The sequence below is a fragment of the Ascaphus truei genome, chromosome 5 (genome assembly GCF_040206685.1).
Source record: "Ascaphus truei isolate aAscTru1 chromosome 5, aAscTru1.hap1, whole genome shotgun sequence".
In the NCBI taxonomy this organism is placed as follows: Eukaryota; Metazoa; Chordata; class Amphibia; order Anura; family Ascaphidae; genus Ascaphus; species Ascaphus truei.
In genome coordinates, this window is record NC_134487.1 from 39971781 (window position 1) to 39997745 (window position 25965).

The following is a 25965-nucleotide window of genomic DNA, read 5'->3' on the forward strand; positions in this document are numbered from 1 at the left end:
CCTTGCTCTGTGGATTATATAACTCTTTGTTTTGTAAATCAACCTGCAAAAGATTTAAAAAAAATAATAGTAAATTGTGGGGTTGAAAAATTATTACAAGTCTGATAAACACAAACGGTAACAAGAGGTTAATGAAAATACAATAGAAAATTGACATTTTTTGCTTCCACAAAGTCTGAAGGAGACACGCAAATTATCAATTTGAGCAATACTTTCACCCCTTCTAGATTTTAAAAACGTTGGAGACAGTTAGTATTTGTTTTCAACTTTCATATATGTTTTAAGAATTAAATATCAAGGGAAGAGTATTCATTGTTTCCCTTTATGTATGTAACGGTATTTCTGGCCCGGCCTGACCCACCCAATCTCACATTGGCCCCTGTGGTCTAACCGGACCCCATTACAGTGTAGATATGCCTGATGGTGCACCTGTTGGCTACAGGACTCCTGAGTCTCCCGCATGATGGTGTGGGGAGGACCCGTCAGACAGGCAGCTGAGGTAGTGTGCTGAGTCTCACCTAGTTCCAGTGCAGCGCCTCCACCTCACCAGGGTCCCTGCGTCCGCATGGGGATGATCCTGACGAGGAACTCCTCGGTGGTGCAACCTCCTGTGTAATCATTGGACTCTCACACACAGGGGTTTCTCTGATCAGCTCCATCTTTATTGTCACGGTGGGCATAGCTGCCCTCCACAATGGGTATATTCAGCCGATCATCTCGCCCGTGCTCCCTTTAGATAGGTATATCACCTAGATCAGGGATTCACTTATTCCCTCAGGAATCACTATCCTGTGCCAGGTCCCTGGACACAGCCTCCCATGGAGTTACTATAACATAACTGACACTCTGATAGAACTTGAACGCCTTCCTCAGCTCTGACAAGAGCTGGAACTCTTCCTCAACTGAACTAACCCTCCTCCTCTCAGCAGAACTAACTTTTAAACACAGTGCTGTGCCTTATGTAAGCTTCTGAGGCTGACACACCTCTGACATCACTAACCATGGAGTCAGAGCATGTGACCAGTCCCAGCCATACACAGGGCACCCCACCAGGGTGTGAGGGGAAACCTCCATAATTACTGCTGGCATGCCCACACTTACCAGGCCTTACTGCCAACAGGAGAGATGACTGTAGGCATTTTACATGACCGCTACATTCTCCCCCTGGTGAATCCCATCGTCCTCGCTGGGACCTAAATTTTTATACCTCTTTCCAGGAAGCACTGTAACGGAAAACATAATTAACATCACACAAATTTCCTCATAATGCAGTACACATGAATACAGTCATCCGCCAAGCCCGCCCCGACCAGCAGCCACAGACCCGCGTGATGCGTTAGTACACCCTAAAAATAGTGATCTGGGTCGGGTTTCCTCACCTCCCTGTTACCCATATCCAGGACCGTGACATAGTAATGCCTAGGCGATCCTCTCTCTGGCATATAGGTCACCCTATGTTTGTGAACATTTCTCCCTATGCTCCACACTCGCATCAGGGTGTCTATCCTTTCTTCCGCCTTCTTACCTACAATGGCGCTCCCCCTATTGACTAAATACAGCTCTATAGTCTCTTGGAGCCACTTTTCCCTATTGTCCTCAATTTCATCCATCAGGGGCTCCGGAACATAGGGATACTCCAACCCATGGGATTTTTTATATTTGACTATTATAGCCCTCTCCGCCCTACTGACCCTGGTCAGATCAGCATTACCTGCCCTCCCAGGTAATACCCATGATAGGGGCTCATCAGGATCGACTGGATCTGACAGTGTGTCGGGACCCATGGGCGCTATGTCTCTACGCTCCAGCTGGAACCACCTCTTCTGTAATTCCCTGTCCCTCTGCTCGGGTGTAAACTCTCCCTCTTTCCACCAGAAATCTACCACGTCCTCCCGCCGGATGAGGAACCGAGTACGGTCCATCCACGCGGAGTACCCTTCAAATAACGGGGCCCACCACCGGGTCTCCTTAAATGGGTTAGGTCCTGGTTCCCTGTCGTCGTCAAATGAAAATACCCCTGACGACCTTGTGGATTGCGAGTTGAACCACCTCGAGGACCCCGGAGCCTTTACTGCCGGTTGGGGTGCTGTATCCGCTACCCTCAATTCTCCCCCTCCCCGTGAATCGCCCTCCGTAGCGCCACTGCGCTGTCTTTCCCCAGTCCGTCTTCCCTCTCCCCCTTGTGAATTGTCCACGTACTCCAGGCTAGGCGGTGAACCCGGTGACCGTGTGATGGGGGTAGGGGTATTAACTATGGCGGGGGTTTGGGCATAGGGGCACGGAACGGGACCCCACGGGGTTACGACCCGCTCCTGGCTGTCCGTAGACTGGTCCAAGGATGATGTCTCACCCTCCTCAGTCCTGAGATCGTCTCTCCAATTTCTGGGCCTTGTAAGTGATCGGGGACCTTCCCCCGATCGCCGAAGCGTCGCTGCTTTTTCTTCCTGGGTTCCGCCGTCGCCACCGGAAGTGACGTCCTCCCCGGAACCGGAAGCGTCGCCATCTCGCGTGGGACCCCCATGCGGGATCTCTTCCTCTATGACGACATCCGGTTGCTCCGTCGTCGCCACCGGAAGTGATGCCGTCTCTCCACGTGCGCGTTGGGCCTGGCGCGGCCCTTCCAGCGCTTCGCCGTCTGCTGCAACCAAGTAAGTAATAGGGCTGCTTGGCTTACCCGTCCGCAGGGGTGTAGGCGTCTCTCTCCCGTCTCCGCCAGGTCCTGGGATGGCGGGACTCCGTCGGTCGGATCGCCGATCTGCGGGGGACGTCCTGCCACTCACCCCACGGGGTGTCGTTCTCCCGGTATGCCTTTTCAGCTCCGTTTTTACTACCGCCAGCTCACGGAGGTCCTCGTCTGAGTAATCCCCTCGCCCGGACTTAGGGGTCTCCGGGCGGGGTGACAGTCTCTTTTCCCCGAACGCGGGGGTTGATTCCGCCGCCTCAATCGCCAGTGACCCAGCCGACTTGACCGGCTCCAGTCCCTTGGTTCCGGGACTCGCGCGGTTGAGCCATAGCGCGCCCGGGGACTCGGCGGAGCGCCTTGTCACGTCCACCGGGGGGTCAGCAGGCTGTATAGGAATGAATGTGGGCATAGGCCACAGGTACAAAGTCCCGCAATGAGGGCAACGTGCCGCCGTGTTGACCGTGCCTCCGGGCAGCCCGCATTGTAGGCATAGCCCAACCACCGTCTCGGTATTGGCCACCCTCACTACTAGCACCCCGCCGGGCACTGAGTAGGGCTGTGTAGAGACCATTGTGCCCACAGTGGAGGAGCAGGCCATTCTCTTTACAGGAGCCACTTCCTGTACAGGTCTCTCCTTCTCAGTGGTTCCTCGCAACTGACTGATGGAAGTTGCCGGATCCGCCACTCCCTGCTTCGGCTCCTCCCTTCTTTGACAGAGCTGGAACCCGCCCCCAGGGGTTGCAATAATGGGCGGGTCCCACAGGGGAATATCATGCCCCTTAATTAAGGCCGCACCTTTCTCAGTCCTGGTGGGCGCGGTTAGCGTTTTCGCGCCAATTTCCCCACAAGGGTGGGGGTCTTTTCCCGCGGCTAGTTCCCGCCTTCTCCTGGCAGCCGCCCTTCGTGCAAGATAACCATCCTTTTTGCACGGCTCTTCCACGGCCGGAACTACTTTCTGTAGTGGCGCCGTCTGAATATCAGTCCCTGGGCCCAGTGGGTGCATCCCCACAGGCCATAGTTGATAGTCACTCCCCCTGGTAGAAATCAGGGGAGGGTCCCATAAACTCAACGGTTGACTCAGCACAGGGGCTGAATTAGTCACTGTCCATCCCGGCGCAGCCATAGCTTTCGCGCCATGCCCCCCTTTAGGGCGGGGCTCTGCTGTTCGCGCCATTCCCGGCCAACTTTTTGCAAGTCCTGCACCAGCCACATGTTCTGTAACTGTCCCATGCGGTTTCCCTAGCAAGCGGGAACCGCCATTTTGGTTGACTTTTGAGCCCAAAAAGTCCATCTGTTTGCTCTCCTCACGGGGTTCTCCCCCAATTATAACAATTTCTTCACACTCTTCAAGGGTGGCCCCTCGCTGTCCCATACAGGATAAAAACGGGGCAGCCATAGCCTTCGCTCCGCTCCAGAGCAGCCTGGTCAATGACAACTCGGCGACAGTCTGCTCTTCAGTGGGTTGCACGCCACGGGTGCCCTCCCCATCAGCCTCTGTCTGCCATTTCATGTTCTCCGCACCACGCGGATCCTCCACTCTCTCGTAACAGTTGTCGTACATGGGGCTCCACTCTGCGGGGCAGCCACCACACCGGTACAATAAAGATCAGCTTCAGATGCACCACCACATGTGTACCTTATCTAGGTGTGACCCAGTGTTGCACTACCTCAGGCTAGGCTCACTCTCTCAGTGTCTGCTGTGGCTCCTTCCTCCCAGTCTGTGCTCCCTACGGTGAGTGTCTGGAATGGGCTAGGTACTCTGGCTCTGCCATGCAGTACTTGGGGCGTCTACCTGTCTTGGTCAGCCTAGCGCAGACCCTCTCCAGGACTCCTGACCAAGTTAACAGGCTATCCCTTCTGGCATCCTACCAACTAGCACTGCCTCAAGGTGACTCGGTCAGCTATAGCCCGGCTCCAAACCCCTCACTCCTTTCAGGCCCCTAGGTTGTCCCTGCGAACTGACAAAATCCCGTCAGCCCCCTGACCACCCCTAGGTCCGTCCCTACTCAGCACAGAGTGGCAGCAGACACTCTCCCTGTTTCCCAGTGTGCCTAGCTAGAGCCTGTCCTGATGACAGATCTGATCACAGCAGATCGCCTCCAAATGTAACGGTATTTCTGGCCCGGCCTGACCCACCCAATCTCACATTGGCCCCTGTGGTCTAACCGGACCCCATTACAGTGTAGATATGCCTGATGGTGCACCTGTTGGCTACAGGACTCCTGAGTCTCCCGCATGATGGTGTGTGGGGAGGACCCGTCAGACAGGCAGCTGAGGTAGTGTGCTGAGTCTCACCTAGTTCCAGTGCAGCGCCTCCACCTCACCAGGGTCCCTGCGTCCGCATGGGGATGATCCTGACGAGGAACTCCTCGGTGGTGCAACCTCCTGTGTAATCATTGGACTCTCACACACAGGGGTTTCTCTGATCAGCTCCATCTTTATTGTCACGGTGGGCATAGCTGCCCTCCACAATGGGTATATTCAGCCGATCATCTCGCCCGTGCTCCCTTTAGATAGGTATATCACCTAGATCAGGGATTCACTTATTCCCTCAGGAATCACTATCCTGTGCCAGGTCCCTGGACACAGCCTCCCATGGAGTTACTATAACATAACTGACACTCTGATAGAACTTGAACGCCTTCCTCAGCTCTGACAAGAGCTGGAACTCTTCCTCAACTGAACTAACCCTCCTCCTCTCAGCAGAACTAACTTTTAAACACAGTGCTGTGCCTTATGTAAGCTTCTGAGGCTGACACACCTCTGACATCACTAACCATGGAGTCAGAGCATGTGACCAGTCCCAGCCATACACAGGGCACCCCACCAGGGTGTGAGGGGAAACCTCCATAATTACTGCTGGCATGCCCACACTTACCAGGCCTTACTGCCAACAGGAGAGATGACTGTAGGCATTTTACATGACCGCTACATGTACAATTATAGTTTCTCCACATTTTCTACTGTACAACACCAAACATCCAAAACCTTAAACTAATTTGCATTTGCAGAGGTACTCTTTGTTTTGTATTGTATTGTATGTCTTTATTTATATAGCGCCAAAAGTGTACTCAGCGCTTCACAAAGAATACAGTACAGGGAATTATAATTATACAATAAGTGCAGCAAAATCAGACAATAGGAAAGGAAATCCCTGCCCCGAAGAGCTTACAATCTAAGAGGTTTAATGGGAAACTTACTGAGACAGTAGGTGAGGGAGAAAAGTGCTGTAGATGGCAGCGCTTGGTCACAATGGGTGGTAGGAGTGACTGAGTGTGGGACAATAGCCATTATTCTGGAAGCTAGAGGATCACGTGGTTATGTCTTAGCTCAGATAGTGCCAACTCGCCCTCTTTCCTAAGCACGACAAGATCTGTTTCTTTTCTTGGTTTTATTGAGGGAAAACAGGATAAGGTACAGTCTCTTGTGTAGAGGTGTAGGTGTCTCTGTGTGTGCTCAGTGATCAAGGGAGGTGAAAAGATTCTCCTTCAGCACCATTACAGGGTTTTACAGAGAGGTACTCACGAGTCCTGGGAAATGGTGGAAAGGATGAAGCAGTGTATGCTGGGTGTCAGATAGTCTGGGGACAGACCATCTGTGGGCAGAACAGAGGGGGAGACAGCAGACTAACCCATTTGGGAGAAAGGCTGGGGCTGCCATGGCAACTCACAGGAGTGCCTGGAGAAGCTGCAACATGTAGCAAAATGTAGCATCTTAATGCAGCAGACTGCTGGAAAGGGGGAAATGGCTCTGTCTTATCACACAAGCATTGGAGTTGCATGTAGAACCAAATACATACAGCTGCCACTAAGCATGCTGACAAGCAGGGCTGCAAGGACAAGGGGGGGGTGAGACAGAAATGCAGACAGGGGTATTCCTGTTCCATGACACTCCCCGTCTGGTATCTGTAGATACCACTATATGGTAGGCTATGTGGAACATATGTGCAATGCATACAACATAACAACATAATAATGCAAAGTCCATGTCCACAACGAGGTGATACCGGCCGGCACCACTGGTGTTGAAATCCCTTGGCAAAGTCTTTTAGCAAAGGATATTGGATGGATGAACCTCTCCAGGTTTGCTGGTTTCACCACAATGTCTTTCTGTGAAAGTCTCTGGCACTGTTTCCTTTCGACTTTGTGAGAGAACAGTCCCTTTGACTCTGTAGCTTTCTCTACAGAGTGCATCACCTCGTGGATGTGCCAGTCATGGTAGTTTGTCATCCCATCACCTGGCGTTTGGCGGGAGGAGATGGCTTTAGGTTCCTTGCGGAAGCGGATTAATGTCCCTGGAAGACTGATCGTCAAGTCTTGTCCAGTGAGGAGGGTGTCGTTCAGGGAGACTCCCTGGAGTTGAGCGCTAGGGTTGAACACTACCCGAATTTGATCGGGTTCCTGAGGGTGGTAGGCCCCAGGTGATTGGAGATACCGACATTCTTCGCCTTCCTCCATTAGAGGTGCTGGCTTTGCGTGGCCGGTAAAGAATATCTTCTGGATGAAGACCACAAAGTTGTTTTTGGTCTCTGGTTCCCTTTGTAGGCCGCAGAGGTGCGAGGTGAACCTAGAGACGGCATGTTCTCCATTGTTTGGGAAGCGCCTCCTTGGTGAACGGAATGCTAGCGGAGTCACCCGACTGCTTAGTCCGTCTTTAGAGAGCTCCTTGACTGTTAACTTCAGGAATGCTCTATCTTCCCTTGATGGTGTATGCTTGTCATCGTTCCTTGTCGTCTGGAACGCTGTGCACCGTAGTCCATCGGTACATTTCTCTTGCACGAGAACGTCTCCGTGTAGTTTGGTGAAACGCTTTTGTGTTTCTTTGTTGACTACCATCGGGAGGTTGTTTTCTCCCTGGACATGACGAAGAACAGTCTCTTTTGTCCTTGTAAATCCTTTTGGGAAATGTCTCTGCAACTGTCCCCTCTTACGTGTTTGAACGAACAGTCTTTTTGACACTGTGGCTTCGCCTGTGGGGCGCAATCTTTTGCGGCTATGCCAGCCGTGGCAATTGGTTGCTCTGTTGCTTGATACTCTGTGGAGAGGAACAACTGTACGTCTTAATTGTGCCCTTGCTCGCGGGAGTATTGTCTGATTGTTTGTTGTTTTTAGGACGATCCCTTTGTCGGTCACCTTTGGGAGTTTACTCTCTTCCTTCGGTGGAGTCGAGTCATCATCCTTGGCTGTCTGGACTGCTGAGCATCCTAAGCCATTGTCGCATCCCGTCGGCGTGGGGATGTCTTTGTTGGTCTCAGGGGTATGACCTTGTCTTTTCTCTTCACTTGGCCCTTTGGTCACTTGGAGATGGCCAAGACATGGTTCGGAGAAAGATGTGTGTCCACATTCTGTCACCTCCGTTCTGAGGGCATCGACGTAGTCTTGCCCGTGCTATTTGTTAGTGCACGAGTTGCCCACTATCACCCATCCTAGGTCGAGTCTTTGGGCGTATGGCGCGTTGTGGGGTCCGTTGTGCTGTTTACGGACTTTATGTACTCTCATGATGTCCCTACCGAGCAGCAGCAGGATCTTGGCGTCTTGTTCCACCGGCCGGATGTGGTTGGCTATTCCTTTGAGGTGGGGGTAATGGAGTGCCACGTCTGGTGTGGGTATCTCGTCCCTGTTTGTGGCCATGTGGTTGCACTCGATGAGTGTGGGAAGGGGCATGTTCACTTTGCCGTCTATTGAGCATATGGTGTAGCCATTCACTCTTCTCCCTGTGGTGTCCATTTGCCCTGCGCACGTTCTGAGAGTGTAAGGAAAGGCACCATCTTGTATGTTAAACATGTCGAAGAACTCTGACCTGACCAGTGATCGGTTGCTCTGGTCGTCGAGGATTGCGTACATCCGAATAGCCTTCTCAGGTTGTCCCTGGGGGTGCACTGCGACAAGGCATATTTTGGAGCAGGACATTTTGTCACCTTCTTTTCCGCAAACTTCAGTGCGCTGAGATGTGACGGATGTTGACTCTCCTTCTTTCTCCCCGCCATGCTCCGCTATGGAGGATGGGTTCTTGAGTTGGTGGAGTGTCATCGCCTCTGGGTGTAACGCTGTCACGTGCTTGTCACTCTCGCACACTGTGCATTTGATCTCTTCCTTACAGTCCCTGGCTAGATGGGTAGTGGAACCGCAGCACTTGAAGCAGACTCCGAATTCTCCAAGTAACCTCTTGCGTTCCTCTAGGGACTTCATCCTGAACCCAAAGCACTTGTTGAGTGGGTGTGGCTTCTTGTGTATGGGACATTCCCTGTTTGGGTCCCTTGGTTCCTTGTCTCCGGCGACCGACTGATCGGGAGTAGTTTGGGTCGTGGGAGGCACGTCCGTCCTGCGGGCCGAGATGGGTGTTTGGGGGTTACCATATCTCGTCGCTGGTCTCTCGTTCTTCGGGCTGCTCGCACTGTATGTGGTTTGCGTACCTAAGATGAAACTGGGATCGTTTCTTGTCCTTGCCGCTTCGCGGATGAAGCTCACGAAGAATGAGAATGGGGGGAAGACGACTTGCTTCTCCCTTTTGTATTTGGAGCCTTGTGAAAGCCACCTTTCTTGGAGGTTGAAGGGTAGCTTCTCCAGGATGGGTCTCACTCCACGAGCTGAATCTAGGGCGTTGAGACCTATTAAAGAATGGTCTTTCCTTGCGAACTCCAGTTCTTGCAGCAGGTCTCCAAGATCTCGTAACTTCGAGTAGTCTTTAGTTGTGATCTTGGGGAAGCTCTCGATTCTTTTGAAGAGTGAATCTTCGACTGCTTCGGGGCTGCCATAGGACTCTTCTAGCCTTTCCCACACTAGGTCAAGACCTACTTGGGGTTGATGTGCGTTTGCCGTCCGAAGTCTCTGCGCTTGCTCCCTGGATACGTTCCCCAGGAACTTGACTAACAGGTTGAGCTCTTCCCTTGCTGAGAAGTCCAAGCTGTCGATTGCGTCTTTGAACGTGAACTTCCACGTCCGGTAGTTCTCAGGGCGGTCGTCGAAGCTGATGAGTCCTGCGTGCACCAAGTCGCGCCGGATCATGTACTTGGCTATGTCTGTCAGACCTGAGACATCGGCGCGTTTGCCCCGTTCTGAGGTAGTTGCTGGGACGGTCTGTGCGGTCGCCTCTTCCTTGGCGTGGACGCGTGATGGCTGCTGGCCAGTGTGAGGGGCTGTTTTCTCCCGCGTGGGTGTACCTGGATTACGAGCCTGTTGTGGTGCATCCGTGTGCGCTCTGGCGTGTGGATCACTGTTGCGGCTGTGGCTATCCCAGGCAGCGTGTGCCATTGACGGAGCAGCGTCTTCTCCTCGTGGTCCTAGCGAGTCTTCGTTGTCTGTGGTGTCACTCCCTCCGTGTTGAGATGGTGCGCTGGTGTTTACACTGAAGAGGCTCCTTACGTAGTCTTCAGTGCGTTGGGCTGGATCCTCTGAAGCTATCCGTCTGTACGGTAGCTCCCCGCCGTCCTGTCTCGCAGCTGCTTCTAGGACTTCGGCTTGGGCTATGGCGGCAGCGGCGTCCTCTTCTTTGCTTAGAGCCTCTAGATCCGCGTCTAATTCGGCCTTTCTACGCGCATTGGCAGCGGAGGCGGCCTGCTCCTCCTCTTCTATGCGCGCCCTTTCTGCCCTTACGGCTGCCTCTCTCCGACCATATTCGGCCCTGGCACGTGCGGCCTCTGCTGTGGCTCGCGCCTTGGTAGCGCTCGCGCTAGACGCGTGAGATTGCACTGATCTTGCTGACCTTGATGAGTGTCTGGATGTGCTTGAGCGCTGCGATGCAGTTTCCAGCAAAAGGTCTTTTCTCCTACTCTCGGCTTCCGTGATGGCGGTTTGCGCGATGCCATTACGTTCTAGGTCAATCGCCTTTTGAAGGTCGCGCTCTCGTATGCTATCTTCCGTGTTAGCTCTTGTTAGATAGGTGAAATATGCCTGTGACAGTGCTTGGTAGCGTGAGTGGTCTATCTTCAATTGGGTTATTGCCTGCTCGAGCTGTTGTACATAGTTACCAGTGCCGGCGACATTGCCTATCCCAAGTGTGATGGTTTCCCAGGCCAACTCTAATTTAGCGCGGTGCGCTTCAATGTCAGTCTCATATTTTTCGCGGGCCTTTTGTGTCAGTGTGACTGTCCGTTTAGGCCTTGCGCCTGCCTGCGCCTGTTGCAGATGCGCAGCGGTCTCTGTGTCTGAGAGATCGCTTTCCTGCGTGATGTCTGGTGAGGCTCTGAGTTCTGCCATGCTGTAGGTGTGTGTAGGCCTTTGCCAGTGCGTGTGGCGTGCGGTCTTTTACCTTGTCAGCGATGGGCGTCTGTCTCAGATGATGCCGAGCGGTGTCCTGCAGCGTGCAGCGTTGCGGTAGCTGTACTTACAGATGTCCGTTGGCTCCTCACTGTGGAGCTGAGCAGCAGGTGGACTCAGATAGAGAAAAAGGCAATTAGGTTTGTGAGAGAAGCACTGTTTGTTGCAAGGCTGCCGTGCAGTTTGAGCTACTGGTTGTCTGTGAAAGCTGCAGACTGTGTGCAGTTTTAGCTACTTGGTGCTTCCTTTGTGTAGTATAGATGTTGCTCTGTATAGCTGTGTAAGCTGCTTGCTTGTACTGCTGTAGAGGCCACTCTGTATAACGGAGTCTGGAGTAGCAGCTCCTGTAAGTGTCTGTAAGGCACACGATTATCTTTTCACTATTCTGGAAGCTAGAGGATCACGTGGTTATGTCTTAGCTCAGATAGTGCCAACTCGCCCTCTTTCCTAAGCACGACAAGATCTGTTTCTTTTCTTGGTTTTATTGAGGGAAAACAGGATAAGGTACAGTCTCTTGTGTAGAGGTGTAGGTGTCTCTGTGTGTGCTCAGTGATCAAGGGAGGTGAAAAGATTCTCCTTCAGCACCATTACAGGGTTTTACAGATAGGTACTCACGAGTCCTGGGAAATGGTGGAAAGGATGAAGCAGTGTATGCTGGGTGTCAGATAGTCTGGGGACAGACCATCTGTGGGCAGAACAGAGGGGGAGACAGCAGACTAACCCATTTGGGAGAAAGGCTGGGGCTGCCATGGCAACTCACAGGAGTGCCTGGAGAAGCTGCAACATGTAGCAAAATGTAGCATCTTAATGCAGCAGACTGCTGGAAAGGGGGAAATGGCTCTGTCTTATCACACAAGCATTGGAGTTGCATGTAGAACCAAATACATACAGCTGCCACTAAGCATGCTGACAAGCAGGGCTGCAAGGACAAGGGGGGGGTGAGACAGAAATGCAGACAGGGGTATTCCTGTTCCATGACAGCCATGATTGCAGGCTATTGGGATGCTTGATTTGTGGGGTGAGATTTAAGGTAGGTCAGTGTTAAATGAAAAGGTTAACACCATTTACAGAGGAAGAGGTGGCAGGGAGGAATGAGTGAGAACATGTGTGTATGTCTGGCTTCAGGCTATGGGGAGATCCCCAGCAGCGGGAAGGAGTAGATAGAGGGTGTGAATAGAGGATTTGTGTGGGTGTTTTTTTATTGCGGGGTATAGAATTTGTTGGGAGAGAGGTGTATAAATAATGGTGCAGTGGGGAGTTGGGAAGTTGGAGAGAACAGAGACATTCACAAAGGAGCGAGGAAACAGTAAACAGAAAAAGCAATAGGGAGGTCATAGTAAGATGCAAAAGGAGAGACTTCACAGGTAATGGAGGATAAAAGTGTACAAATAGTCACAGATGTTAAAAGTTAATGTCTCACAGTGCCAAAGTTGTAATGCAGAGTCCAGATCTTCCTCCAATCTTCACCTCCAATTTCAACTCCAAAATTAACTCTTGTAGACACTTTAGATAGGACACTTAAGATGTGACTCTTTTGATGTTACACAGCCATAATACTTATATCTAAAGTATTGTGGAAGAAAGCATTATGACCATTGATCAAAGTGTGATGGGCAAAGGTTTACCACGACTTTTTTTATTTGAATCTTAGAGTTGTATTTGATATTTTAAAGAAATAGACATTTAGCACTACTGTATATTTTAGTTTTTTGTAACAAATATTGAACAAATCTTTATAAAATGTTTGAATCTACATTAACCTGATCTTTAACATATTTTCAGTTTCTTGAAATCAGAAACAGTAGAACTACTATTTTAAATCCAAATTGGCCAATGATTATATCAAAATACCATGTTGACTAATGTAGCCCTTTCCCCCCGTACTTAAAGGAACCATTTGTACTGCCTTTACCTGTTGGCTACCAGAAGGCCTGAGCCTCTGCCACAGGGAGCCTGGGGTGATCTCTTCCTCGCCTCAGTGCAATGCCTCCACCTGTGAGGGATCCCAGTGTAGTGGGATAAGCCCCCTTCAGGAACCCAAATAATAAATACACACACAGGTATATAATAACGCTTTGCTGAACAATAACTTGTGACCTGTACCCCACAGTATATATCACACGCCACCCCAATACACCAAGTGAGTGCCCCCCAATGTACACAGGGTGGTTGGCACCAATATCCCTGAACTCTGTTTCCCCCTATGTCAGGGCCCACCCGAAAGTGTATGGTGTGGTACCTGCCCGGGTGCCCCAGCACCCGGGTACTGCCAAATAACAAACGAAGGCGTCCGCATCTGCGTGGGGTGAACTCCCGTTGGAGGGTCTCACCTTTAAGAGTCGATATCGTGGGTAGTCTGGTCCCAGAACACGAGTCACCACGTGGCGTCCTGTCACTAATGCAAACACTATCAAGGCTACTGGGGAAATATCCCTATCTGAGGGCCTTGAACTGTAGCAGCCACAAGCTTATCGTGGTTGGGGCCTATATGGGACCTAAGGGGCAATCTGGCCTAGTCCGGAAGCCACTGGCACCCGGACACTACCTTCCCCTTCTGTGTCTTGGCTCCACCTGCCAGCGCAAGCTTCTTTGCGCCAAACTTCCTGTCTCCTCACCGTGAATCTAGCTGCCCTATTGGCTAACACTGCCCACATGATCGGGCCGCCCCAGAGCACTCTGGGTAGTTTAGTTCCCCTGCGGAGCTTAACCTAAGATGGCCGCCGTACCTGGGAAAGCTCTGCGCATGCTCTAGCTGTCTTCTGCACATGCGCAGCAATGCTAAAATGGCGGCACCCTTACCGGCGTCCCGTCGAGGAGATCCGGCAACCCGGTCGCCCCTCTAACTGCACACAGCCGTAGCCACCCCTTCTCCACTCCCGCAACGGAGGTAAGGGAGCCCGGCTACTCTAAATTGTAAACAAAATGCCCATGTTAAAGCACAGAGATGCCTGTATCATTCAGTTGTAGTTCATTCAACAAAATTTATATTGAAGAAAGGGAGATGGGGTTGAATTCACGTGAATGGCAATATGGCTTGGTCAGAGCAAAAAATAAAACTTTTCATTTAATATATATAGTGTTGTGATTATATATATTTTTTTATAGTACTTATATTTTTACTTGTATAGTGTTGTGATATATATTTATATAAATATATCACAACAAACACTATACAGGCATACCCCGCATTAACGTACCCAATGGGACCGGAGCATGTATGTAAAGCGAAAATGTACTTAAAGTGAAGCACTACCTTTTCCCCACTTATCGATGCATGTACTGTACTGCAATCGTCATAACTGATGTAAATAACGCATTTGTAACAGGCTCTATAGTCTCCCCACTCGCGCACAGCTTTGGTACAGGTAGGGAGCCGGTATTGCTGTTCAGGACGTGCTGACAGGCGCATGCGTGAGCTGCCGTTTGCCTATTGGGCGGTATGTACTTACTCGCGAGTGTACTTAAAGTGAGTGTACTTAAAGCGGGGTATGCCTGTACATAGAAATGTACAGATGATCAATTGTTGCTCAGAAAAACATATAGTCAATATGTTGCTGTCTTAGGAATGAAGATGTAAAAGTATATGCTTAAAATGTCAGGTACAGGCAGTAGCTGAGACTGACACTCACCTAAACATTTGGCTGCTAATTCTTTAGAAGTTACATGGCACTGCTGAGAAGTTTTAGGTGTAAACCAAAAAGCATTTGATGCTTGAGAGTATTCCTTTGTCTAGAGTCTGATTTCCCATTAAGCCTTTAGGCCCGGGTCTAAGGCGGAAAAATTGGGGGACAGCAAAAATGTCCACCAACATATCCTTTTGCCGCACTCTCGGGCCTATCAGACCCAACGGGAATGCACTTGCCTGTGTCAGCCTCCTCCTTTCTGCTGTCCCCCTGCTCTTTTGGCATCCCAGCAACAAATGATGCCACGGACATCATGAACGTGGCGTCACACGGCGTCTCATTGCGATGTCAAGTGACGTAATGATGTAACGGTTCCATGGCAATGCGCTGCCGTGCGACGTCCCGTTCGTAACGTCCGCTGCGTCATTTGACGCTGGGATGCCAAAAGGAGCAGGAGGGCGGCAGAAAGGAGGCGGCCACACAGGCAAGTGCCACGGGGCAGTGGATTTCGAAATCAGCTGCTGCCTTTGTCGGTTAACTACTGTAAGATCTATAGATCAATGTTTCAGGGTCACATTCAGTAGGTACCATTCCCCGGCATTCTTCAGAGAAAAGGACAGTGGCCCTGGTAACTTGGAACCAAAACATTATTAAATCAGTAAATCTCCCATGTATATTTCCAGTCCTTTATTTGCTATTAGCTAATTGAATTTTCTGCTTTCTAACATATATGTGTTTATTTTTGTATACGCTGTAATACATTATTAGACCAATATAAAGACTATTCAAAGTTGTTGAACATAACTTCAACAGGGGTCTCCTTGCTATAGCGCCCGATCAGCTATTTATCGCAGTTTAATTAATAACCCCCTCAGACCATGTACAGGACATTTTGTTTTTCAGATGTGACATTTGTGACTGCTAAAAAAGAAAAGAAAAGAAGACATCACATGTAAAATCTGTCTTATTTCTATCATTAGATTCTTCGAATTATGGAGTCTATTTGGGAAGCTGAATCCTTGGACCTCTGTTTGTTGCCTTACGGCTGCATTTCTACTGGAAACAAAATAGGTATATTTTTCACATTAGTTGTGCATGTTTATGACTTCATTCTTCGCTCACACATTGGTAGGAAATATGTTATCTGAAATAATGTGTTATAACCGTATGCTACAAATGGGAACATTATGTGCTTGTCATGGAACAAGAACTACATTTCTGTTTCACCCCCCCCCCCTTCCTTGCAGTTCTGCCCGTCAGTTTCTCATTTCCAGCTGCATGTGTTTTGCTCTGTGCACACACACAGTGCCCGTGTGATAGACACAGTGTTATTTCCCCTGTCCCAGCAGCTTGCTGTATCAGAAATGCAACATTATTGCTACATGTTGTGGCTCCCTTAGACATTTCAGTGAGTTGCTATAGCAGCCCCAGCCTTTCTCTCAAATGGGCTAGCCTGCTTTCTCCCCCTCTGCTCTGCCCACAGATGGTCTGTCCCCAGGCTATCTTGCTACCCAGCATACATTGGGACTTCCTTTTCCACCATCCCCACTGGCTGAGTGAGTACCTGCTGTAACTGCTCTAGTGGCAGGATTACCCTTTTCACCTGTCCTTAACTACAAAGCACCCACAGAGAGACATTATCTAAACACCAACATCTCTTCACAAGTGCCTGTCTTTTATGCTGCTTTCCCCAAATTAAGTAAAGAAAAGATACAGAACTTGTGGTGCTTTGAAAAGAGGGCCGAGTTGAAACTATCTGGGCTAATCATCTTACACATGACCCTGGCCTCCAGAATAGTGCTTTTTGGAAACTGGTCCAAGGAGTGCAATGTATATGAACATATGTCCGCTGCTATTTTCGGCTTTCTTTTTTAATTGGGCTGGTAATGTAAAAAACAACAACAATATAATATAAGTATTTGATTATATCAAACAGCAAATAAAAATATCACTTGTGAGCACATTCACATCTCAGACAGGTCTGCAACCCGTTTCACCGTTATCTCCTAGCACTCCACTGCAGTCAGGGATTCTGGTAAATGGCATGCAGATGACCACACAGTGTCATCTTTTGCTTGAAATCCATTTTAACATGGAGCCCTATAAGGTTATGCCTGCCACATTACAAAGCCTGAGTTAAAAATAATATCAAGTAACCTTTTAAACACAACACGGAAAATAAATGTATTACGTTTAAAGTAAAATGGGCAGTAAAATATGTCAAACTCGAAAACTAACATTACGTATATATCTTACATATATATATATATAGATATATCTTACTTATATAATATACATATTACGTGTGTCTGTGTGGGTATATATACAATATATACAATACACTAAATAAAACTTAATTTTTGGGATGTTTTTGAAAAAAAAAAACAATATTCCCTGCCCTTCGAGGTGAATGCCCAGTAGTTGCAATAACACAAACAATTATCACTCACAAAAAAAGTCTTTCCCCAATCCCTCCAGAGCAGTGAGACAAATGTTCACAAATCCTTTTGCCTTCAGGGATCTTTTAACAGACCTACTGTATGTTGAAGTTTTTAATGCCTAGAAAATTAGAGATGAAGACAGGAACATCCAAAAAAGGAATATTATAATAGAAAGAAATGGAAATACAAAAGTAGGTGCTAGTGTCTAAGATGAAGAACCCCTGTACCACTTAAATAGACAAACTATTCAAGAATAGAAGACTGCACAAAAATGACATTTTTAGCTTAAAAAATATAATATATATATATTCAAAAACAAATAGTCAATACCGTTCTGTGGCTAACAAAAGGCTTTTATTTGTGCGAGCTTTCGACATACACTGACCTCTTCTTCGGGCGATGTTACAATTGATTAATCCAAAAAACTTTCTAAGAAACAAGGCAACTGGAAAGTTATCTGTTGGTGAAGCCTCCCCCTCCCCCCTGTGCAGTATGCGATTTATGACTTAAGGTGTTAAATGGTACCTGAATGCTTGTGATGTAAGGGAATGTGTGTGTGTGTCTGTGTCTGTGTGTATGTGCATTTGTATGTGTATGTGTGTACATGTACGTGTGTATGTGTGTAAATCTTAATTAATAAAGCGCCCACAGTGTATACAGCACTGTACAAAAGGTGTGTGTGGAGGGGGAGTGTATAGCAATGGTGTGGGTAGGTGTAGAAATGTAAGAGGATGTTGCATTTCTGTTCATGTGTGTGGCTACTATGTAGTCCCTATTGGTATAGGGATATAATGACATAGTACATTTGTATGTGTAAGAGACAGGTGTGTGTGCATTCATATAGCGCAATAGTAATAGACATGGTCTTTAGCACTCATGGGAAGAGAGTTCTCTTGTGTCAGGGTAGTGGCTCATGAAGCTGCGGTCTCAGTTTAGGCCACTTGTGAGTGTCCCGGACAGTTTCATAAATTTGTATTCATGCAACCGTTTCTCTTTCGGTGTTCTAAGATTACCTTTGAGTATGGCCACCTTCAGATCGTTCATCTTATGGCCAAAGTCAGAGAAATGTTTGCCAACAGGGCTGTCTGTTGTTCCACGTGTGATGCTGTGGCGTTGCAGATTCATGCTCTTGTTTAGCCCCTGTCCCATCTCACCTATGTAGTAGCAGCCCCCTGGGCATTTCATGCACATGATAAGGTACACAACATTGCTGGAGGAACAGGTGATCCTTCCTTTGATTTTGTACTCCAGATTCCTTTGTGGTATTTGTATTGTGTACGCTGTGTGGAGCATTGCACAGGTTTTGCATCCTGCTTCCTGGCATGGTCTTGTCCCGCATTCAGTTGTATTGTTGAATACTTTACTCCTCACCATAATTTCCTTGAGATTATGAGGTTGTCTGTATGATAATAAGGGTATTTCAGGGAAGACCAGTTGCAGTCTTGTATCCTCCTGGAGAATGGGTTGTAGTTTCCTGGCGATCTTGTGTAGGGCTTCTAGATGTGGGTTATATGTGACCACCAAAGGTACCATGTTGCTTGTCTCTTTCTTTCTGTATTCAAGGAGATAACTTCTTGGTATTCTGGTGGCTTTGTGGATTTTCTGGTCTACAATTCTGTGGTTGTATCCAAGGTTTATGAAATCCGATCTCAAGTCTGTAATCCACTGGCCTCTGTCTGCTGTGTCAGAGCATATCCAGTTGTATCGTATGGCTTGACTATAGATGGTTGCATGTTTAGTGTGTGTGGGGTGGAAGCTGTTGTCCCTTCAACAAACAATCAAAAAATGAAAACCCTGACAGAGTAGCAGCCTAACCTTGGGAATGAGGCGATGGTATAACGTTTTGGGGTACAAGACCCTTTGTCAAATGCTGCCAAAGGTACAGCACCTTTACAATCTCTTTTTAAATAGTGGTCAGCACAGGGAAAAGCTGCATACTCCCACGCTTTCCCACCGAGCACATCGTCTTCCAACGCCACTCATGTGATATCGCCAACAAGAATCCTCCCCTTCCTGAACACTCCTAATGTTGTCTAGAAACCCCCCTGTGTACTAACAGCACCATAAAACCCAGAAGTGGATTTCCGGCATCATCCACAAGATACCTCCCAACGAACTCGTCATGTTGCCTTGCAACATCCCCACGCTATAATAGCATATACATAATACATACATTTTAACAGACTAGCTAGCTCAATACATACACGTATTACAAGGATATCTGGCAAAGTAGATGCTACAGGTTTTTAATGGGAATTATTTTATTATAATTATCATGCATTTGTTAAATGCCAACATATTCCACAGCGCAGTACAATAGAATGGGAATTATCTTCAGAATCAATGTGGCTACTGCAGTATCACACTAATACAGACCTTTTTGAGGGCTTGGCAATTAAACTTTAATTATGGTGCCATGTTGTGTGAACACATGGGCAGTTTACCCCGATCTCTATTGGAGAAGGTTTTGTGCAGCTGTTGGGGTACTTTGGAGAAGCAAAGTAATGAGAGTCATTGCCAACCTCCAGAAAGATGGAGTCGTGAGCTTAGTTGCTTCTCAGTCCCGTGTTTACTCGTTGGTAAACTCTCAGGAGAGGGAGGAGGAATTACCTACACTCTTTTGAGAAGGACTGTATATAGTGTGACCCATTGTAATGCATTCTTAATAAATGCCGTCACACCCACTAAGAGGCAGTTAGACTCACTGAGGAGGCAGCATGTGATTTCAAGCTCTTCGGGTGGCCAACTTCAGTCCCCAAGGGTCCTCAAGGGTCACCAATCGGCCAGATATTAAGGATACCCCTGTTCCCGCACAGGTGGCTCAATCACTGGCTCAGTAATTATAAAGCAGGGATATCCTGAAAATCTGACCTGTTGGTGCCCCTTGAAGACTGGAGTTGGCCACCCCTGCTTCAGGGAATCCATGTCAAAACATGCACAGGAAGCTAAAAGTCACATGCTCACTGACTGCTCATTTGAATGCCACTAACTCTTCCATCTACTGGGTCACTAGTGTGACGTTCACATGACCCGGATCTGCCCTTTGACACCGTAAACGGAAGAGGTTCACGGTCTCCCCTAAAAATGAGCAACCATGCAAGCCACCAGGCTGTCGTTTGATATGATGAGCCAACATCATGGGGCACTCAAGGGGTAATCACTGTGCCCAGGGAATGAGGTTTGGGGACCTGTGGAAGACATGCAAATACACTCATGGATATTGTATATCAATCTCAGTTGTCACAGTAAACTGTTCTCGTGACACCTCACAACTGGCTCCTTTTTTGTAGCTGTTGGTTCTTCTTTGTGTCTTTCTGTGAGAAATCCATTCTCTTGCTTGTCAATCTGTAGGAATGATTGAAATAGTGAAGGATGCCACAACCATCGCTCAAATACAACAGAGCACAGTCGGGAACACTGGGGCTTTTAAGGATGAAGTTTTGAGTCAGTGGTTAAAAGAAAAATGTCCTCTAGAAGAAAAGGTATATTTTGTTATTTTGTATATGTTAATATCTTAGTGAAAAGCAATACATTGCAAGGCAGGATATCTCAAAGCATAGAAAGGACTTGCATTGCAGGCTCTTTTAGAACTGAAGAGGTGAAACCAGATCAAATGCATCATACAATATTTCAGCAAGGACCTCATGGTGTATTTGCATATAGCTATATATCATTGAGTGTTTTCCATACTTTAACATATGAATGTGTCTTATTATATGTTGGTTTTTTTCTTTCCTGTGAAAATTATATTCTTGGTATGTGTTGAAACATTTTAAAATTAGAACTGACATGTAAATCAGTTCCGGCTGGATCCTTACAAATTAGAAATAATTCAAATTGATTTGTACTAAATGCCTTTCTGCCAATGAGAGAATGCCCTGCTATTCCAAATAATCAAACCATATCCCTCCTCCACCACAGTGGTCAGAAAGCATTCCAAATCCAGGGCCGGCATTAGCCTTTGCGGGACCTAAGGCTGCACGCTGGCAGCGGGGGCCCTTCTTGTGGAAAAAGTTAAGGGTACTTACCTTGAAGAGCAACCCTCCTCCGGCAGCGTTGCGGCATCAAGCCGGCATGGGATGTCACGTTGCCATGGCAACGCATCATCATATGATGTCGCTGTGTCATATGACATCTGTCACCATGGCAAGGCGACGCTATAGGAGGAGGGCCGCTCCGGAGAAGGTAAGGCACACCTATCAACACACACAAACTTTTCTCTCTCACCTTGGGGTGAGAAGTGGTATCATTACCAAGTGAGACGCAACAACCTCACTAGCTTCTGGTTTTGCGTCTTTATAACTTGCTGTTGGTCCGAGAGCCACGCGCTTATCCTCCACCTTCCCCTTCCAGTGGAATGGAAGTTGGATCCTGACGCCGACAGGAGAAGGTTGAGGCAGGAGCGCGGGGGACCCCGAAGGCGCGTGGCCCAAGCCGACCGCCTTCCTTGCCTTTCCCTAAGGCCGGCCTTGCTTAAATAATGAAACAGTAGAAGTTAATTTTGTAAAGTTTACACTGATGGACAATCTTTAGATCGGCAATACACCTACAAACAGGTGTAGTCACAGTTTGATGTTGCAAAGTAAATGGCATATCAGGGAACTGCCATCATACGTCCCAAAATATAATGGATTGGGTTTTACAGGATCAGTATTCTTCCATAGTGGGCACGATTACAAATGGAAGGGTTTCCACTTGCCACCATATTAAATTTGGACAGGCCACTCTCAGTGCAACATGCATCATACTTCTTTGTTTGTTCAACCCCAGATAAGCACCACAATTGGAATTGCCTCGAGTAGAGCCATTTTTGCCTTCATCTAAAAGCAGGCTCCACAGGAGCTATTGCTTTAACATCAGTTGCCAAAGCATTTTTGGGCTAACTAGCTAAGACCACTACACACTTGCATCCAATGGTACATGACAACACATTGACCTTAAACCAAGCAGCAGTTTTTCAACAACCAAATGGCAAATGTGATTATGTCATTCATGCCTCTTAAGCATGCTCCATGCAACCCGTGGTAGTAGTACAGACAGCTTTTACATTTTTCATGAGCAGTCGCTTCCATTAATGAGCGTGATCTGAACAAGACCAAGTAAAAGGTTTCAGCAGAGAAGTGCAAAAAAAACCCATAAAACATTAACTGTCTCAATTTATACATTTTCCTCTTTCCTTTATGCTTCCAAATAGTTGAATGCAGCAGTTGAAAGATTTGTTTATTCGTGCGCTGGCTACTGTGTTGCAACGTTTGTGCTTGGAATTGGGGACAGGCATAATGACAATATAATGGTAACTGAGTCAGGTAAGGTGCTAACATTAATTTCAGCATTTTAACATGGTTTTAAGGTTTTTTTGGGGGGGGGTTGAATGTACAGGACGTGTCTATTTTGGGACACATAGTTATTAATTGCAGACACCATTCTTATATTTCCGTCTTCCAACACAAGATTCCTTTAAATATTTAATCTCTGATAAAATATTTAACTGCTCATAACAGCACGGCGACATGGGAAATAGAACACGGATTTGAATCAAGACTGGAATTTTCTATTTCTGAAAGTGCCTCTGAATATCAATGTGAAATGTATTTCTCTAAACTTAACCCTGTTCAGAATACATAGGTGCTTCCTTCACAAAATAATGTTTGTTTTTTTACTGTTTTGGCGGTAATATAAATTGCAGTGAATCCAAAAGAAAATTATGGATTAACTGAGCTATGTTCTCTTACTTTGATAAAGCCCTTTGGGTGAAACGCATAAGAGGTGCGGGGGGTGCTTTCCCCTCTCTCTTTTTAAACCTCCATGACAGAATAAAGATTTTTTTGCGCAGCCCAGCTTTTGTTATCTGTTGCACGGCCGTGCCCGCTGTTATTCCTCCCCGGTGAGGTCTTTCTTTCTATGTTCTCTTACTAAACTAAAAATAAATTGTACCATATGGTGTTTCGGTGCAGTCAGTGTTTATTTTGTCGGTAAAAAGGTGATGGAACCCTAAGCAAAGTTAAATGTATTTAAATTAAAATTCCAGTAAATAATTTTGCTTTAAATTAGGAATGTGTGCAAAATCATTAATACAGTGTCAATTCCTAACAATTTCAAAATCCCTATATTGAATTTCTTGTTGATACAGTATCTAAAAGAGGGCGCTGTAACTTAGTTCTTCAAAGTTCCCCCCTACAGAAATTACCCTGGTGCTTAATAATGACAGTATATTTTTCATCACAACATAAAACACATTTTAAAAATAGTTAAACACAGCTTTTTAGATCACCATTTCTACAGTTTGGTACCATTGGTACTTCCAGGCTGTCTGACCTGTAGAATAATATGGTTGTTAGGCCCGGGCCATAGAGGGGTGAGGAGTTTCGAGCCGTGCTGACGCTGAGGCTCGCCTGCTGAAATCTGCGCGATTTCATGTCCATGCAGGCGAGCCAGCGGGCGTGATCGGAGGTGGGGGGAGACTGAGGGAGGCGGGGCAGTGACGTCGCTGGGCCAATCGCCCGCGACGCACTGACGTCGACGTCACGGTGCCGACGTCACGGCGCCGTGACGTTGACGCAGCTCCGCGCTGATTGGATGTTTTCAGCCGACAGCGCGCTGAAAAACAGCTTGGCGCTCGGCTGAAAACTCCAGCGCCTCAGCACGCCTGCGGACGCCAGCGTGAGCCCCCTCATTGAGGATGCAGGGGCTCAGCGCGGAGCGTCCGCACGGCTCAGCACGGCCTGTCCTTCTATGAACTCGGCCTTAGTCGTGTTGCAGGAGTGGAGCTGGGATTAGGCTACAAATCGTATGTGGGTTTGTGAATGTAATATAGGCAACTGTCCCATTTCCAGGAGTTTCAATCAATACCTAACACATTGCAACTCCAAATAACACATAAATACTGTATGCAGGACGTTACCCACAATTTCTGAATATATATTGGATAGAGCTTAATGTGTGTGCAATCCATACAAATAACTTGCAGTAGAGGAACACGCAATCAATAAGAAATGTCCGTAGGGAACGAAGTTTCAGAACTAGTCTTGTGATAGTTTATTTTCAATTCGGACATTGAAACTGACCTTTCTTTGACCTTCCAGAACGCAATTTATTTCCAAAAGTAAAGCAGGGCATCTATTTGTGGCATGAACTATGTATTAGTTGAAACAAATTAATATGTTTTTAATTCTTGTCTTAGGTAACCTATTTCATATAGATTTTGGTCACATTCTTGGCAATTACAAAAGCTTCCTAGGAATCAACAAGGAAAGGGTACCATTTGTGTTAACCCCGGATTTCCTTCATGTGATGGGAACTTCTGGAAAGAAGACAAGTCAATACTTTCACAAGTTTCAGGTACATGACAATTTTCTCGTCAAATAACGAACATGTAAAAAAAATAGTAGTAAAATGAAAAATTATCTTAGTAGACACATCCTCTTCAAAAACCTTACATTCTGTCAAAATACAGTATTTTTGCATGGACTCCATCTAGTATTAAAGTACATTGTTTACATATGAGGTACAATGGATACTTTGGTCTCTTAAAGTTTATATAAAAATTAGATCGAGGTAAAGCATTCATGTGTTAGAAGATGTGATGTTAATTGACCTTTTCATTTCTTCATTTATGAAATTCTGGTGTTTAAGAAGCTGTTTCATCTATTTGGGGGAATGTGTTTTAAAATTGGCATTAGTTGTTATACTGTTGTGCGCTAGAATCACTTTACTCTCTCCTAAATCTGTCTCAGTGTCTCTTCTGCTGAAATCCCTCTCCTGGCTTACTATCAAATCCCACATTACACATAAAATTCTCCTCCTCACTTGTAAGGCTATTTAAATCTCAGCCCTAATTTCTCGCTATCTACCGTCCCCACTCTCGCATTCTACTCAAGAATGTCGTCTCTCTACCCCTTTTGGGGTACAAATTTATGCAACTGTTCGGGACACTTAGCGGTGGCATAAACAGAGATCGAAATTTTATGAGTCATTACTGACACAAGTGAACTCTCTTCCCATGAGCGCTAAAGGCCATGACTGTACATACTGTGCTATATGTATGCGCACACAGCTGTCTCTTACACATACAAACACTCCTTGTTTTTCCATCCCTATACACCAATAGGGACCACATAGTATCTACACACACTTTTAGTTTTGCTACAATCTCTCACATTTCCACACCTACCCACACCATTTATATTAACTCCCACTCCACACACACCCTTTGTAAAGCACTGTATACACTGTGGGCTCTCCATTCATTTATATTCACACAGATACACACACACACACACTTACATCACTAACTTTCAGGAACCATTTAACACCTCTAGCCATAAATCACTTCCACACAGGGAAGGGGAGACAAGCACAGATAACATTCCAAGAGACACTGTTTTTAAGTATACCCTTTGCTTGCTTCATTCACTGTAACATCGCCGGAAGAAGAGATCAGTGTATCTCGAAAGCTCGCACAAATAAAAGCATTTCGTTAGCCACAGAACGGTATCGTCTATTTATTTTTTGATTATATATATATATATATATATATATATATATATATATAAAAAAAATATATATATATATATATATATATATACAAACAAAGAAAAGACTGCGCTTATCAGGTATATTTAAACACTAAAATGACTATATAACTGTAATTTTAAGCAGTATAGATATGGCACAATTAAAGATTGACTATACACTTGTGTTAAAATAAAAATATATATATAGCTAAAAGTTTGAGTTATTCCTAAACATGCTAAAAAATATATTAAAAAATAGTGAAAATGTTGACCAATTGATATTAAGCTAAAAATGCTAAAAAAACATATTTCAAAAAGATAATATAAACACAATATATAAAAAATGTATTGAATGAAAAAATGAAAAATATATTTAAAATTGAAAAAAATAATTATTTAATAAAAAATAAAAATAAAAATGAAAAAAGAGTTCAAGAATAGGATCTGGCA

General features: G+C 46.6%; 1 protein-coding gene across 3 annotated transcripts in view; it reads left to right on the forward strand.

Annotated features, from left to right (window-relative positions):
- The window catches only part of PIK3CG (phosphatidylinositol-4,5-bisphosphate 3-kinase catalytic subunit gamma), an 86699-nt gene that overhangs the window by 43692 nt on the left and 17042 nt on the right, over window positions 1-25965 (forward strand). For all 3 annotated transcript variants that reach the window (XM_075599701.1, XM_075599703.1, XM_075599702.1), the window contains exons 7-10: window positions 15542-15632; window positions 20354-20484; window positions 22197-22308; window positions 24183-24340. In XM_075599701.1, the coding sequence (XP_075455816.1) occupies window positions 15542-15632; window positions 20354-20484; window positions 22197-22308; window positions 24183-24340 (492 nt within the window). The remainder of the gene's footprint in view (window positions 1-15541; window positions 15633-20353; window positions 20485-22196; window positions 22309-24182; window positions 24341-25965) is intronic.